General features: G+C 45.2%; 1 protein-coding gene across 5 annotated transcripts in view; it reads left to right on the top strand.

Annotated features, from left to right (window-relative positions):
* Positions 1 to 18,305, top strand: part of lt (vacuolar protein sorting-associated protein light) — a 635,043-nt gene that overhangs the window by 425,630 nt on the left and 191,108 nt on the right. For all 5 annotated transcript variants that reach the window (XM_075896022.1, XM_075896056.1, XM_075895809.1 and 2 more), the window contains one exon: positions 5,183 to 5,375. In XM_075896022.1, the coding sequence (XP_075752137.1) occupies positions 5,183 to 5,375 (193 nt within the window). The remainder of the gene's footprint in view (positions 1 to 5,182; positions 5,376 to 18,305) is intronic.

Genomic DNA, 18,305 nt, shown 5'->3' with positions numbered 1-18,305 from the left:
TCACAGATGTGGAGATTGTCGCCGAAGCTATTGCTAGCAGCCAAATGAAGACTGCCAAGGTGGATCCCGCAAGCACTGATGGTGCCCCGCTCGCGACATCAGCTGAGGTCGTAGCTGCCTTGGCCCTTGTACGCCGTCGCTGCGGCGCGATTGAAGGCACCGGCCTATCACTTATGGATCGCCTGGACTATATTGAGGACGCAGTCATCAAACACGCCATGGCCAACAAAAAGCAGGCTACTCTTTTTCAATATTTTAAACCAACACAATAAATACTATGTTTGAATCTTCAAGTGAGTATTTACTGCACCACGCTTGAACGGTTCGTTGGTCGTTTTCAGCAAGCTGTTGACGCATTTTTTTGTGATTTTTTTATATAGAATTCTGGATATATCGAACTATTTCGTGATCGCCGCGCCGTTCGATATAACGAGGTTCGACTGTATATGCTTTTGTGAAGGCAACCCCCAACCAAAGGCGACAAAGAAGTGAAGCTTCACGTCGACGAAGTCAAGGATGGAGGTCGAAGTTCTAGTCGAGGGTTTATTTGGTATAGTCTGGTATGTCTTATGGTGACCCCGCTACTAACTGCAGCGGACGATCACCGTGGGTTCACGCTTAGCGCGCCACAGGGCCGCTACTCCGTTTACTCGCGTGTAGCGCACCGCTCCGCGCGCGCTCAACTAATAAGGCGTTTAGCGCGGCGCGGCAAACAGACAGTGTTCTAATGCAAAACACAACGCTTTATTGCCACTGGCGGCACCCCGAACAACAGTACAACGTCCGCTCCCGGGACGCGGGTAGCAAAGGCACCCGCACGCGGACGTTCACAATAAGGGGAAAACCACGAGCACGTCGCAGCTGGCAATGGCGAGCTTTGACACGCCGGTCGGGAAAAGGTCCCTCGCGGCTATGCTGCGCACTCTCACGATGGCCACTGGGCCTGGTCGCGAGTTTTAGGGCAAACCTCGTACGCGTAGGGCCTACGGCAAGTGCGGCTCGTTGTGGTACGACCACTTCAAGCACTAGGCACCGCTGTGGGCTTAGCGTACGCTACCGAAGCTAGCACTCAAGTAAACACGCCCGCCGAGGTGCCCAAGGCCACCCCAGGCAGGCTGCAGCCCGGCGATTCCCAAAGGGGACGCGGACGAAGGAAAACACGTGCTTACCCGGCGCCGACCAACGGAAAAGAGACCGCTCTCTCGGCGCGCGCGTACCGCGCGCCGTGCCCGCACGTGGCGCCATCTATCGCAACGTGGTGTTAACAGGGCAGGAAAGCAAAAGGGTGTGGCCGTGTGGCGGAATGCCCGCGAAAATGGTCGCGGGCGCGCCTCAGATCCCCACAGTCTTAAGCTTGAGGTGTTCCACTCCTGCAGACTCAGACTACGTGCCAGGTGACGAAGTTGCTTTGCAGCGTCAGTCCTTGACAAAGGAATCGGAAGGGTGTGCTCTACTTGGTACGATGTGCGAGCTGCGTTGTCTGCGGAATCATTGCCACTGATTCTACAATGGCCAGGAAGCCACTGAAACTTGACCTCATGGCCTGTTTCTGTGACGTGGTGAACAAGCTTGCCAACTTTGTAAGTTAATTGTTCATGGCAACCTCGTCGAAAGACTGACTGCATGCTCTGTAGGGCTGGTTTCGAGTCGGAAAACAGAGCCCATTTACTCGGTCTTTGGGATTTGATGTACTCTAGGGCGCCACACAAAGCTGCAAGTTCTGCCGCCGTAGATGTAGTGACATGTGACAGTTTGATTCGCAGAGTGATTCCTCTAGCTGGGATCACCATCGCACCACCAGAACCAGACGCTGTGGTTGAACCATCGGTGTATATGTGCATGTGGTTGTTGTACATTTCGTGTAGAAGGCTCAAGCTCAATTGTTTTAGGGCTGATGAAGGCAAATTTGATTTTTTCTGTATTCCTGGAATTGAAACACGTACTTGTGGAAGTGTCAGGCAACACGGAGGATACACCAGTTTCTCAGCAGGCGTAAAACCTGCAGTAAACGACGCACTATGAGCACAGACAATTGCACTAAATTTGGTGCGGCGCCTCTCAGTAGCGAGGGTTGCCAAGTAGTGGGAAGGATTCCTAGCATGTTGCCTGGGGTACGTACGCATTGTTTCAATGGTGATGTGCGGCATGATCGAGTAGTCCTGTGCAATGGCAATTGTTTTCGCTGTCGATGCACAGCGGGGTAAACCAAGGCATATCCTAAGCGCTTGCTTGGACTTGAATATTTTGGATTGTACGCAAGTTTGTTTTGCACGTGTTAGATATAACAGGTAGGCTATACCGCAGGATTCCAGTAAATAATACTTTGTACAGATGTAACATAGACTAGACAGACATTCCCCAACTTTTCCCAGCAGGAAACCTGAATAAGTGACAAATGGTAGTCAGCCGCTTTCTCACGTAGTTTACGTGGGGTGTCCAAGACAGGTTTCGGTCGATCACGACTCCCAAGAACCTGTGACTCCAGCTGCATGACACCAACTGCCCGTTAATTGATATGCCGTAAGCGGACATTGGTTTTCTAGTGAAAGCCACGACTGCACACTTCTCATTTGCGATTTCGAGCCCTTGTTTGCGTAAGTGGTACGATGTCACTGATGCTGCCTTCTGAAGTCGAGCGCGAAATTGAAGTCGAGTCACACCTGATGTTCACACACAAATGTCATCAGCATAAATGGAAAGTCGTACACTGCTTCGTTGCTTGCCAACTAGCTCAAAAAGTGTTAGGTTGAACAGCGTCGGGCTTAGCACTCCACCTTGCGGGACTCCTCGGCTGCAGTAATACTCGAGTGTCGGGCCATTTTCTGTCTGCACGTGAAAGGATCTATTCTGTAGGTAGCTCTGAACCCACGTATATATCCTGCCACCGAGTCCCACTCCTTCTAGTGCGCTGAGAATGGCTTCGTGGGTGACATTGTCGTATGCCCCTTTAACGTCAAGAAACAAAGCAGCAGATAACCGTTTGCAGGCCTTCTGATGTTCTACATATGTCACCAAGTCAACTACATTGTCAATTGACGAGCGGCCTCGTCTGAACCCGGACATGGCATCTGGATATATTTCGTAGAACTCCAAGTACCATTCCAGATGCGTTAAAATCATCCTTTCCATAACTTTTCCCACACAGCTCGTGAGGGCAATCGGGCGGTAAGAGGAAATGTCCAAGGGTGATTTGCCGGCGTTGAGAAGTGGAATCAGGTGACTTGACTTCCATTCCTGTGGAACCATGCCAGTTGGCCAGGAGTCGTTGTACAGCTGCAAGAGTGCCTTCTGAGCTTGATCTCCTAGGTGACACAGAGCGCGGTAAGTGATGCCTTCAGGTCCTGGCGCTGAAGAACGTCTACACAAAGCGAGCGCAGCCTTTAGTTCGTCCATTGAAAACAAAATCTCCATTCGGGGATCACGTGAGGATACAGAAAAGTCGGGCGTCTTCGTCCCAGTTGAATTTGACCCGCAGGCAATCCTTCGACAGAAAGAATCTGCAGAAGAATCTTCAGCACTTGCTGAAGCGCATAATGTCCTTCCTGGAACCATTATTAGGACCCCTGTCAATGGCGGATCCAAGGGTTACTTAAGATTGTAGGAGAGGTGTGATCAGATGTTCACTTACCCCGTCTTCCCGCCTCCCCCCTGAAAAAAAAAAAAAAAAAAGCCAACAGGGGCATTTCTCTCACCTAACCAATCTGTTGTTCTCGGTTATCTGGGCTGTTCGCGCGACGCCATTGTTATTCCCCAACAGTGTGAATAGCATGTGGACTCATACCCACCAATCTTAGCTTGACAGCATGTCGAGAGCGAAAATTTGTGAAACCAAGGTGTCGATGTAGATATCAATGTTTCAACTGGCTGACTTGTTTTCTTCAAGGCTGCTTTGAAGAGCGCCTGTCCGCTTTATCTTCACATAGATCACTGCCCCTGCCCTCTTTGTGTTATTTAATCTTGTGTCAGTTTTACTTTTATAATTTTCCTAAATATTTTGAAAGCCAAGGGTAAATCCTAAACCCTAAGTCCTTAAATGTGAAAGGAGAATTTAATTCGGTGTCCAAATCTCTAAATATTACTGAGTACGACGGAACTAACTTCACCCATAGTAAATTGGGGCGATTATTCATTGCACTGATTACGCAAGCCATTTCAAAAAGTATGTTCTCAGTCGCAACAAGTTTTCTTTAATTGTTAAGCTTCTGGTTTTCTGATTACGACTTTTTTCTTTTTGGAATAACCTTATGACACCGGTTATTTGCAGAAACCGTGCGTGCATGCCTGCCTCATCACTGATGTTTTGCTTCAACACACTTCTTGTGCAATGCAGTTGGAGGCGGAAATATTGTAGGCCTGTGCGCTCAGATTGGGTGCACATTAAAGAACCCCAGGTGGTCGAAATTTCCGGAGCCCTCCACTACGCGTCTCTCATATTATGGTGGTTTTGAAACGTTAAACCCCACATATCAATCAATTATGCAGTGCAGTGAAGTCATAGTGTGACACTTCTTGAAGCGTGATTGATGGCTGCTTTCTGCATGTCAATTGGTCTTGTGTCCTTATTCACATTGCAGCAGAATTTTCAGTATGCATGATTATAACAATTTTCACCAAAAATGTAAACATGTTCTGACAAAGTGATTTGAAAGTCTTTCATTTTGACTGCTCCAAAACACAGTTTCTCCTGCACCAAATTTGCTCCGAACGGACTTTTTCTTGCTCGAAAAATTGTTCCGTATACTAAACTGGCCAGACTACTACTGAGTACCACATTCAGTGGCTGATCAATAGGTGTCAGTATGCCTGGGTTGATGACCAGCTCATATTGTGTATTGTTTTGCACATTTAGGTGTCGTGGCTCCATTTGGATTAGTTTTTTGGCATGGGTTACCTAGTTTGCTTGGTGCTGAAAAAACGACATTGATATCTGTGGAATTTTGTGGCAGAGGAGCGACAAGTATGGCAGCTACTGGAAACCACAGGAGCACAAAATTAGAAAGCCAATGGAGTTCTTTGCAAGCATGCGGACAGCAGTTTCGTGGCATGCAGGAGAGCTGTTTAATTGTTTAATTACAAGAATAACCAGGATAAAATGGCCACCTTTGATGACAAATATGTCACTTACTACATCTACTAACTTGGTCAGTGATGCTTGTGTTTTCCTCTGGCCTGTTTTTTTCAGTACCTGGATGCACTATTCCGACGCAGCCCCGCCTTGTGTGAGGCCCAGCACATGGAGCTGGCACGCCTGTATGCGGTGTACGCACCCGACAAGCTGCTACCACTGCTGCGACAGTCACACAGCTACCCTCTGGAAGAGGCACTTGGGCTCTGCCGGGAGAAAAAACTTACTCCAGCCACCATCTTTCTACTCAGTGGGTCTTTGGTGCTTGTTTTTGGAGTGCGCATTGGACATTTGACTACTGTGAGAAACAGCTGCAAAATGCAGAGCATTAAGAAGCATTTATAAATTTACTCTTACTACACTTGTTTGGTTTAATTATAAAATTCTGTCTCGGACTATGCCTTCTGAAGTCATCAGAAGGGCAACTGTTTTGAGCAAGGCTATTTGAATAAGTTCCCAAAGGGAGCAAGATTGGCAACATCAAACGTAGTGTGAAAGTTCATCTAGCAAGTGATGGTTTATTTTTTTACAAGCTGTGTTCCAAGTTTGCTGCAACTTGGTTGCTACTTCTTGTGTCTACAGGTAAACCTTGATAGATCAAACGGAATTCTGTATTTAATGTAGTGTTTGACATGTTGCAACCTCATGTTGATAGGACACGTGTTTTTAACCTCAATATAATTAACATTCACTGCTGCCACAAAGTAAAAGCAATGCAATAAATGGATGAGGCCTCTGTTTCTATGGTTCAGCTACAGTAATTTTTTGTGAATGATTTTTCAATTTTCATGCCGTAATAGAGAGAGTGGCAGCCAAAATGAATAAATACAGTGCAGGAATAGAAAGGGTTCACCTGAATCTCCTCACCTTCAGTGTAGTGGAGAGGGCTGCAATCGTTTCGTCAGGGCTTTTTATTTTCTGTTTGTGTGGTCACCACGTGTCATCAAACACGTGTGTGCAGAGACATAGCAACAAGTGAAAAGAGCTCTCAAAAAACTGCGGCTGCCGTGGCTCGCGTGTAAGCAATGGTGGCGGAAAATAAGGACGGCACGGCTTATTTCAAAAGCTCACTCACCACAATTCCACATGTCACAGTCTAGGCACTGCTCTTCCTCAGAGAAAGAAATCAAAAGCATCTCTACGGCAAAAAAAAAACAAAAAATTTTTTTTTTCAATAAGTACAACATGCAGTGCAGTTTCTTTTGTTTTCTAGGTGCTCATAACTGCTAGCTGCATTGTTACAAGTTATGCAAATGTCCTCTGGTGAAGCTCACTTATGAGGCTTTCTTTTTTTTTGGCAACTGCATAGCAGTGACTGAAATTCACAATGCCGTACCAGGTCTTCTGCAACTTTTCAAGCACACGCAACCTTGCATAAAGAAAGTGCCACCTCCATGTATATATATGGAGGTGCCGTAATTAAGGTTGCCACCTTTATTTCATGTAATTTTATTACAGCTCTGTGAATAACAAGATGTTGGGTGTGATGTAAATTTGAATAATTATGTGTAAATGCAAATTTAATCAAATATTTTTTGAATATTTCTACTAATAATTTTATCTACTTTATTTGCAACCATACTTGCTGATAAAGGTTGAAGAGAATTTCTTAGCTTATTCTTATGAGATAGCAACATGAAAGTGTTTCTTTTGACTAAGTTGATGAACTGCTGGCAAGTTGCATTTGATATTGCCTTGTCAGGATTGAGGCAATGCGGAGGCCGAGTTGTATTTACGTAAATGATTTGGTGCAACCAATGTGGTGTCACAACACTCTACACGTGAAAGGAAAAGAGTCTAGGTCCTCCATGTCTCCTCCTCCTTCAACTACTGTGGAGGCTCAACTGATCTGGCAGACAAAGGCCACTCCCTTCTAATTTCGAGTTTCCAATCTGTCTTATAGATGCCAACGTATAAGAACATCTGTAATTTTCGGTACTAACAATCTTTTTTTTTAATTAAATGTATGTAAGGAGAGGACTAATAATCTTGGCGTCAAATTTGTTTTTCTCATCCAGGTTTCTCTTTTTGGACAGAATGAATTGCCCTAGCTGTGTTGTGCACCACATATCTAGCATCCCGTGACTAGTAAAGCTGTGACATTGGGTGATGTTTGTGAGGCATCTGGAGAGCAAAATCACTTGAGCTCGTTGCTGTAATGAGCCTCTCACTCCTGCTGTCTAGTCAACGCTACAATTCATGTATCTGCTGTTGTAACTTCACTCCTGAGGACACAACCGCATATTCCGAGCTTACGCTTATCAGTGGTCGTTCTCAAATTCTTTTTGTTGGTGTACATGCCTTTTGCAGGTTGTCGTCATACAAGAGAATAAACTACAATTGCCTGGTAGTGTGGTGGCACCTGTCAGACCAAATATTCATCACTCTACGATCTTTGTCTCTGTTGCCAAATGGCATGTGTGATGCTAGGTGCTCTGGTTTTGTTCAACGTGTCAGTGCACAATCTAGAAAGCCGTTACCGCTCCAAGTTCATACCATCGAGTGATGAGGGTAGCCAAGGATTCCAGCATGTTTCACGAGTTGATTAGGTAAAACACGAGTAAGAAGGCATCTGGTTCGTTCCAAGGTTTCAGCACCATGTGTCACGAAATGCCGGCCTTCATTAGGTGTAGCGCTGCCAGAAAGATGGAGCCGACAGAAAAAGCAACAGAATGCCATTAATGGCGACTACGGAACACTAAACTGTTTATGATTATGCTTGCGGTGCATGCGCTTATTGGCACAAGACAGAGGAGACAGCAGCCCATGATCGCTTTTTCTTGGTCATCGTCTGCTGATCTCTGCCAATGGTAAAGATATAATTGTCTGTAGTAGCCATGGTACACGACGTTACTGCTAAATTTGTGGTACAAATGATTTGATGATGCCTGAATGCTGACAAAACTTCAAAAGACCATGTCAGGGTTCTCCCCTATTACCTTAGCGTGTTGGCATTGCGCATGACTTATGGCTGCAGTGAAGAGGACTTAGGGGGTAGTAGGTGGTGTATTATAGGTTAAACAAAATTTATTCTTTGACAGTAATAGAATATGTTATTTCCGGGCTGCCGTTGTACAGTGCAGGGAAGGTGGACAGCAGAAGTCAAGATGTGAGCTAGCGGCCTCAAAAAGTCAGCCACATGTTGCTCAGCAGGACTAATTTAAACTGCATGCATGAGAGAACTTGATCCACTGCACTGAGTAACCACTTTATTAACAAGTGGGAGCCCGACCCCTCATGGAATGCCATACAGATCTGCTAAAATGCAGCGTGGAAGTAAAGCTGCTCCTCCAGTTCTGCCTTCGATCATCCAATAACTGTTGCCGTTGAAATTAGGGACCGCTATGAAAAAGCTGAAACTTGCGGATGATATTCAAACTTTGTGGGTCACATCCACAATTCAATGACATAGCTAGGCCTGAAAAAACTGCTGAGGTAGCCAATGTAACATTAGTGCGAAACCTTAGAAAGGCTTGCACTTTCAACTGACAAAGTTTACTGATTACTGGCATGCTTTCATGATGGAGGATTTCTGGCAGGTCTACTCCAAGTATGGCATTGTTTGGGCATTTCCAGAGACCACTCTCAGCAGCTGAACTCAGCATTATCCGTAAGGTCTGCCAATCAACAGTATCAATTTAATAAAACTTGCTGCTAGGCAAGTTGGTTCATACTTGGTAGGTAACTATGGTTGTGCCCTTAGAACACAACGACATGGCAAACACTGACGAGCGCACACTTCCAACTAACTTTATTTCTCGTCGTAGTCGATAAATATGCCCATCAGTCATGGGGTATCAACAATCATCACTTTATCACACTCTTTAGAATGCGGCAGGCCACTGAAGAACCTCATTTCACCATCTAACCAAAAAACTGATGGTTTGCTAACACAGGTATCATCTCTTGTTGAAATACAAAAGGCTCCCATCACTTCTCTGGCCTTGCTCATGGCTTCTGCCCAGAACTCTGATGGCTCAAAAATTTGGAGCTCACGTGCAATTTCGGATGTGTGAAAGCATATGCGCAATTTCTTTATAGATCTACAGTCTGGTCGAAAAAGGGCCGAAGTTTACCCTTCAACCAGTCTTTCCGTCTCATGAGTTGCTGGCATTTAATAGGCATGTTCTAATAGAGCACCTCAGGATCAACACGTCTGGTGCCTACTTGAAGGTGTTCATGCCATGCTAAGGGCTGTACACATCTGTTAGCATCAGACTCCGACAGATCTTCTCGTGAAGTGTTTTAGGGACAATAGCCTCTGACTGCGTCAAGCTGATTAAAAAGATGGGTTAGTGATATCCATAAACTTTCAATGAGAAGGCTAGGAAATCGATCGCTAGAACTTTAATCATCATCAGCAGCAGCAGCCTGACTACGTCTACTGCAGGACAAAGGCCTCTCCCATGTTCCGCCAGTTAACCCGGTCCTGTGCTTGCTGCTACCAATTTATACCCGCAAACTTCTTAATCTCACCTGCCCACCTAACCTTCTGTCTCCCCCTAACACACTTGCCTTCTCTGGGAATCCAGTTAGTTACCCTTAATGACGAGCGGTTATCCTGTCTACGCGCTTCATGCCGGCCCATGTCCATTTCCTCTTCTTGATTTGAGCTATGATATCCTTAACCCCCATTTGTTCCCTAATCCACTCTGCTCTCTTCTTGTCTCTTAAGGTTACACCTACCATTCTTCTTTCCATTGCTCGTTGTGGCGTCCTCAATTCAAGCTGAACCCTCTTTGTAAGCCTCCAGGTTTCTGCTCTGTAGCTAAGTATCGGTAAGATACAGCTGTTATATACCTTCCTCTTGAGGGATAGTGGCAATCTACCTGTCATAATTTGAGAGTGCTTGCCAAATGTGCTCCACCCCATTCTTATTCTTCTAGTTACTTCAATCTCATGGTACGGCTGCGCGGTTATTACCTGCCCTAGGTAGACATAGTCTTTTACAACTTGAAGTGCACTATTACCTACCTCGAAGCGCTGCTCTTTTCCGAGGTTGTTGTACATTACTCTCATTTTCTGCAGATTAATTTTAAGACCCACCTTTTTGTTCTCCTTATCTAACTCTGTAATCGTGAGTTGTAATTCGTCCCCTGAGTTACTCAGCAATACAATGTCATCGGCGAAGCGCAGGTTACTAAGGTACTCTCCATTAACTCTTATCCCTAACTGTTCCCATTCTAGGCTTCTGAAAACCTCCTGTAAGAACGCGGTAAATAGCATTGGGGAGATTGTGTCCCCCTGCCTTACACCCTCCTTGATTGGTATTCTGTTGCTTTCTTTATGAAGCACTATAATTGCAGTTGATCCCCTGTAGATTTCTTTCACGATGTTTATATATACTTCATCGACGCCCTGATGCCGCAGTGTCTGCAAACCCCTTCTCATAATCTTTGAAGGCTATGTATAGTGGTTGGTTATATTCTGAGCATTTCTCTATTACATGATTGATAGTATGAATGTGGTCGATTGTTGAGTAGCCTGTTCGAAATCCTGCTTGTTCCTTTGGTTGATTGAATTCTAATGTTTTCTTTACTCTGTTAGCAATTACCTTTGTAAATAGCCTGTATACTACAGTGAGAACTTTCAGTGAGGTTAAAAGTAGCGCCATTCGCGTAAAGACAAAAGCAGCTCATTATGTAAAGAGCTTCAACTTGATAAATTGGCCAAAAGCAGTATTGCTTGTAAAGTTAACTCACTCAGCGCATTCTTAACTGAAAAAATGCACAAGCCGAAAGTACCATTTCATACAATAATAATTGAAGAGGAGCCTTGGCATCACCTAGTAAGCCGATTCTTTCTATAAAAGCTCATTGGGTTACCAGTCAATGATCCCTTTAGTACCAAGAGTTGAGACGATGTGCGGTTTCTGTAGGAGCAAAATTCTACTGACTACATGTTTTCTGCAGATGTTGAAGATTTATTTTGATTCAATTCCCCATGGACAGTTATTTGTTGCTTTACATGAATTCATCAAAACTGGTGGGTTCATCAACTTTCAAAATTTTGTTGGTATGTTGGTCAATGACTTCGTGTCTTAACTAAAATTTCATCTTCGTTCTACTTTTTTGCTCTCGACAATGGGTTTTATCTGCGAAGGCAAAGAACTTGCATCGGGTCTCTCCGGTTGCACCTGCTTTATGTAACATATTTTAAGCAGACATGTGTCGTTGTTTGTTAGGCATCCTAGAGACAATGTCATCTAAGTTTTTAGATATCTAGATTTTTCTTAGTACTTTTCTTAAAGAAACCCACTGCTTTTGCTCTTGACAAATCTGTTAATTTTATTTTTGACGCATTTCAAGTCTGGAAATCGCCCATAAAATCCCCTTGCATTGACTCACTACAATTTTAGATTTATGGCTTTGTTTAAGAACTCACATTTGTTGGTCACTCAGCCCTTGAGCGCTGAAGGCACTGTTGCCATATGACTTGGTGAAGTGAGAACTTGTGAAGCGGGAAATCATGAAAGTTTGTGTGGGTTCTGTGCCTACAGCTATGCCAAGTGCAACTAAAGTGAGAGTAGATGTTTGTGGTAAAGCAGTTTGGGGTGGTGTACAATGCACTTTTGTGTTGGAACTTTGCAGCATTATAGGATGTCAGCAGTCTCGGCCGTGGTAGCTGCAGGCTCCACACTGTTATAGTATTTCTTTGTTAGAGATGACACTAGCCACGCCAATATAGTCTCTAGCTGGGACCTTCCTGCCTATTGAAGTGTGTACAACATTACTCCGCACCTCGACCAGAAAATGTCACCTGATTTATGGATTAAACAGAACCTGAGCATTGGATGTTAAGCCAGACCAGTCACCAGAATGATTAATTGACCTTTTTCACCTGGTGCAACCCACTATGGCGGATCGGCCATGAAAAGAGCGCTAACACGAGCTCGCATCTACTCTTCTTTCTTGTGCTCTCTTCTTTCTCACAATGGCACATATACGCAGTGGCATTAATCTTGGCATCTATTATTGTCATGATTTAATCTTGGCAGCACTTGCATAGCATGGATTGAGAAAGGAATGGAGACAGGAGTGGCCAGACAAACACACTTCATCGAAAAAAGAATGCAAGGGAAAACATAAACACTCGAAATTAACTCAATAACACTGCATGCAGACAAAACTCTTAAGCTGCCCCACACAGCAAAACCCAAACTAACGATAAGCCGCGCTAGTGTCGTCTCTAGTCCTAGCCGGCATCTATCCAAGATGGCATCTCGGTACCCAAACGTTCTCACAGTTCGGAGTCGATCGAGCTGTTGCTGTGCTGAGGGTTCGTAGAGTTTGTTGTCGACGACCTTCTACGGTCATCGTTTGTTGTTTCCGCCCAACGAGCCACTTGTCTTTATTGCCAATATCTTGGTCTTCTTCGTCATCTTCAGCCCAGCTAGGTTAAATGTAACTTGTCAATGGCGTCGTTCTATGTCGACGGGCTACTTTGATAACTGTGGTGCTGGCTGCAAACATTCTGGCACGAAGTGGAAGAGCTGTAAGCCTACCCGGAACTGCTGTGAAAGGGTGTGGCAAATCTTGGCAGCTTCACTCCGGTCTTCTTAGCTTGACGGCCACTCGCGGGGCCCTACGTCGACAGCCTTCAAAACAGGGTACCTACTGCTTCCATTGCTGTAGTGATGCTGACCTTTCTGATCTTCACAGCTCGAAGCCCCACAGTACAGTGATTTTTCATGACGGCTTAGGTCACGTGCCACAAGCCTTTCTATGTCCAACCTTGTATGTGAACGTGGCATGCATGCGTACTATCCCACGCACCACCACCACATTCCAGTGCACCGGCATGCGCCTGGCACCCTCATACTTGTGACGAGCTGCTTTGTCACAAAAGTAGAATCGTCAAATGTTCAGCAGTTGCACTTCGTCACTTTAACATTTATGCTCACCAATTCATATATTAGGTTACGAAGTTCACAGCATTCTTTTTTTTTTTTTTGTTCAGAACAAAACCCAGCAATAAGCACGTAAGTTTGAAGCCTACAAGCATGAAATCAAGGCAAACCCATCATTCCCATGGTCACTGAATGATCGCAGCACCAGAGTGCCCTTTACTTAATTTCAAGAAAATCTATAAGCGAGACAGCACGTTCTTTGTAGAGTCGCGCAGGAGCCAGCAAGCAGTGAGAGTTCTAGCCGCGCCGGTGCCAGTGCAAAGGCTTATCCGTCACCTATGCAATTGCCCTCCTCACTCGGAGAACATGCACAGCATACTGCAGTCATTTTGCCTTTTCTTTTTTCTCTCTACACCCTTTGTTCGTTCACTTTGTATCTCTCCCTCTTCCGTAACGACTTCATTGCTCGTTACCGCATTTGTCACAGAAGATTTTTCGCAACCACATTATAACTGGTCCTTCATCTGGGGGTGGCTGCACAAAAAGTGGTTGAGTATACATGGTGTTCTGTGGGAGGCTAAATGGGAGTTTAAAAAGGGGGTCCTGCACTATAAATAGTTACATTAAAAGTGGTCTGCACTCTACTGTGTCTGTATAGTGGAGCTGACTTCATTTGCTTAGGACGTTGAACGTGCGACACCATATGCATCCAGACCACGGTGGTACAATATAAAGGTGGCCCAATGAGCGCCGGGAACACGTCACCCAACTGCTCTAGTTGCTCGCGGCCGTCGCTAGGTTCGCGTTGAGTTTATGAGCTGCTGGTGGCCGGTTCTCACTGACGCACCGAGGCTAGTGTTTGACACCACTTTCACATCATTGCAGGGCAAATGGGGCACGGTGACCTCCGTGATGGTGTGTGTGCATTTTTGTGCATTTGTTTGTGTGCATGTGTGTGTGTGTGCAATAGTAGTTAGGGGAAGCAAACCGTTCCTTACATATGTGTATTTATTAAAAAATTTCTTATGCACAGAAGAAAGACATGTCACAAACATGATTAATTTGGCAGTGAAGAGTTAGTCACTGTAAGCTTCTCACAACCAATAAAAAAATGTAACAATAAACAAGCAAGGAATAAACCACACGTCTGAAGTCAAAATGCCAGCAGTAATTCGCTTGAAAAGCCCGTTGAAGTGATGGTAGCTCTTCACTTTTACTCCAGACCTATTTGGTGTACAGCACTGCACCAAGCTCTTTCTAAAAAGTAAAGGACACAAAACATGCAGTTTAAATGCTCACGACGCACGCTGGCTATGTAAATTCAAATAGGCAAGTGCAAAGAAATCAGCCTGGAGTACCCCTGCTGCCACCTTGCAAAAAAATAGCGACAGCTCGAGCAACTTCATCACATGCTCGTTGCATTGGCGAAACGCCCTGCTTGGCCACCTGTTCATTCTATCACCGTGATCCAGCCTTTCAATACACGACAGCCAGCATCAAAACGCTGGCGTACCTGCAAGAAACAGAAAAGGCCTTATCATAGACTTTGTGTGGTACCAAAGCCTGTGCAAGGTGCACCAAAGCGTCTTCACAGCCTGCATTCAGTGACTTTCCTGTGCACATCATGGGCACAATAATAAGAGTGGCAGTGAGCTGATCTCAAGCTAGTTGGTGGATCATACGCAGTCGGAAACAGTGCACACTTGATGAGGACAGGCAGAAGAAACACAGGTGTCGACTGAAGTTATTCAGTGCCTGCGTTTCCTCAGTCCATCTTTGTCAGGTGTGCGCTGTTTTTGCCTGTAGTGGGCGGCTGGTTTGGCTTTCCACGAATGACCTCTGTTAATGCTACTCTCCGCTATGCCCTTTATGGTAGGTTAACACTGCTAATCTTGAAGATGTGGCTTTATTTCCCAGCCATGACAGCTGCATGCCGACAGTGTGACATGCAAAGATGCCTGTTTTCTCAGATTGAGGTCATAAGGCTGCTTATCCGTAGGAGCAGATAGATTCGAGCGCACAAACCAGACTTTTATTTTGGTCGCACTGCATGCTGGCGCAGTGGCAGTCACTTTATCTTGACGTTCTGCAACAGCTGAAGCTCTGACCTCTTAATCCACGGTTCCCACAATGTCGTGATCATGGTGAGATTCAGGCCAAGAATGAGATTTAACTGAAGGCGCCTATTCGCCCCTAGCTCAGCAACACATGTGCCAACTGCAACAAATATAGTAGCACATCTTTCATGGTCTCGAGGTGTTAAGCACAACACAAGAACGAAAGGAGTACGAAAATCATTATGAGGCAAAGAAAACAATTATAAAAAACTTTCGAATAGCAGAATACGTGATAAATTACGCTATAACAGTCCCTTGCAGATTATATACACAATTCTAGAAGATATTTACACTACAGGTGCAAGGCCCGACATGGCAGCGGCTCCGGGGCGAGGTTGTCGAGGCTCGTTGCGTTTAGGAAGTCCGTCATGCCACAGGTGCACGACCGTCGGCTACACCGTCCGTTCCCTCCAGTATTATGTGACAGCAGCGTTGGATCCCTGCAGTGGCTGTACCGCTCGTCCTTGTGAGGTGCACTTTACGGAGCGAAGCCGCAAGACATCTTTCGCGTCCTTACAAGGACGACGTCACTCGGCCAAGCTCCTCTTCTGGTCACACCCCTTAGTTCACAGGGCATTGCTGAGAAGTACGGTGTAAGATACAAACAATTTAGGTAGGGACACTTCTCGGCTTTCTTATGGGACGCCATCAACCAGATATAGTAACAGAGACTCGCATTTATGGAACCGCTGCCGGCAGCTCATCTAGCGGCAAGCCAGTGCGACATAAAAAAAAAAAAAATTTCACATACCATTGCTATAGCAACCGGGAAAGCCAGTGGAAATGCCGGCGTTCAGAATGCATCACGCTTGTCACTCGCGAAAAACAAGCCATTCGGCTGCTAGAGCTGCTAGCATGCTTTTGGTGCATTTCATGAAGTGGCGTTTCATCATTTCAGTTTGCAAGATGAACTTGTGATGTGGTGAGCAGCCATGAAGGAAATCGGGTTAAAGAAAAAATCTACACAGTGAGTGAATATGGGAAGAAAGTGCTTCGTTAGTGGTTGCCGGTCAGGTTGCCCTACATGCAAATAAAAAGTAATATCATTCAATGTTTTTTCTGATCACGAATGCCTAAAAGCATGGACTCAAACGGTTTCTAGGAAGGACCGTCAGCTCAGCACAAAGGATGCAATATGTAGCAAGCACTTCTCATATAACACGATTCTGAAAAAAACAAAAAATAAATATACTTCGGAGAGCTGGCTGGAACACCAAACGTGTGCATTACAGAGCTATCAAACGTTAGCTCTGTAACGCACACCAACAAATTGGTCTAGGTATCGAAGTAGTTGCTTCTCTTTTTGCAAGCAATCACGCAGTTTTGTTCAAGTTCTGCTTTGCTGGTCATCAAAAGCATGCGTGTCTCACCACGCTGTTCGCACGCTTCCCAGATCCAGCTTGCCAATCCGAGTGCACCACCTACCATCAGCGAATATGTGGAAACCAGGGCATTGAAATGAGCTGCTTCATACAATATTTTGGAAAAGATGTCAATTATGTTTGTGTCTGTTACGCCCCAAGCAGTATAAAGTTCACAGGACGTGCGAGAACCATCTTCATACACCGGCATGCGTTTCATAGAGAAGCATGGACAGCACGCTTGCCGTGCATCTCAAACCCCCATTCTGCTTGGTGAGAATAGTAATAAATTTTCACTCTTTGGCAGGAACAACGCTCCTGTGTAATTAAATTCAAATTTCCTGCGAAGGACGCATTGTTATAGCAACGCCTCTCTCTGTTTTCAAGTTGTCTACTCACGGCGGGCAGTGCTGCCGGCAGCGGTCCGACGGACGCGCGTCGCTGTTACTTTATCTGGTCTTATTACATATCTGGTCAATCGGGTCTTGCGAGTGTCCCCACCTAAAGTGTTTTTATCTTACACCGTGCTGAGAAGGTAGGGGCACCTGGCCATGAGCTCAGCTGGCGGACTTCCGTCGAACTCGGTGCCCCTGCCATCACACGTCTTCCTCTCGCCTTTCCTAGCCCCCTGTCTTCCTCCTCTTCTCCCTGCCGGCTATGTTGCCTCTCATGCACCTTGTAACCTCTTCTTTCTTGTGTTCTTTTCTCCACCCGGCTTCAATGTATGGTCATATTCTTTCTTTATTCTTCATTTCTTCGATTGATATTCTTCTTTTCGCTCATTTTTTTTCCCTCTTCTTCTCCCTATTCAACCACCAGGTGACATGTTCATGACAACATCTCATTAGCACAGCACATTCAGTGTAGGGAAATTTTATACAACTGAGTGAAAAACGGTAACAGGGCTGAGAGAGCAACAATCGCTCAGTTCCCTTTTTGCGTGATTTACACTCTTGTTTTGGTGCATTGAGTCGTTCTTGAAGGCTGAGGCATTGCAGGGACGATGGGCCCATGGTCCTTCTGGTTCCATTGCAGTGCGATCGGTTGCACCTCACTAGTCAAAGACAAAGAGGCCCCCGGAGAAAGCGACACTTGCTTTCAAGTTCTGGTACGAAATCTTCCCTTGATGTAGGAGGGAACGGAAGATATCATCTTAAAAGCAAGGCACGATAGACAGCTCAAGCTGCAATATGTTCTCTTCATCACATCCCTTCTTAGCAGATGGTTGGATGTACATGCAATTCTGCAAAGTGCACTTTAAAAAAACCCAATACAGTTGAAATCAATCTATAGTCTCCCATTATGACACCTCTCCTGAATATGTTGTGGTTTTTGCCCCTGAAGCTAGAAAAATTATTAAGGCTGTGCGAATATTCCGAGATTTTTATGTGTGCTTGCTATTTGATTTGATTCGCACTGAAATTTTACTATTCAAACTATTCGAACTTCCTGAAGAGCAATGCAGTCGACCTCCGTTTGGCAGTGACCCCTTCAGATTTCCGATATGCATCGTCTCATCGTATTTTCTTATTAAGGGAAGGCTACCTTTCAAGCTCTGATACGGCTGCACTCAAGGAAACACTGGTTGTAAAATTGAGATGACAGATGTGGCAGAGGTAGGGGCTCAAATAATGCTGTTCTAGACTGAAAATTCGGGCAGAAAGTCCAAAAAATTTCATACCAAAACTTTTAGCATTCAAGTTATCAGATATTCTTAAATATTGACGGCTATGAGCCAGAATTGAAACGGTGGAAGAGCTGTGAGAGTTGGAGGTTAGAGGGCGGCAAACGTTAGAGCATTTTTCCCGACAACAGGTTCGGGTGTTCGGGTACGGTATTCTAAAGATTGTAGT

Source organism: Rhipicephalus microplus, chromosome 1, assembly GCF_043290135.1.
Source record: "Rhipicephalus microplus isolate Deutch F79 chromosome 1, USDA_Rmic, whole genome shotgun sequence".
NCBI lineage: Eukaryota > Metazoa > Arthropoda > Arachnida > Ixodida > Ixodidae > Rhipicephalus > Rhipicephalus microplus.
Note: the sequence above shows the minus strand (reverse complement) of the source record. Positions and strands in the feature narration are given on the sequence as shown.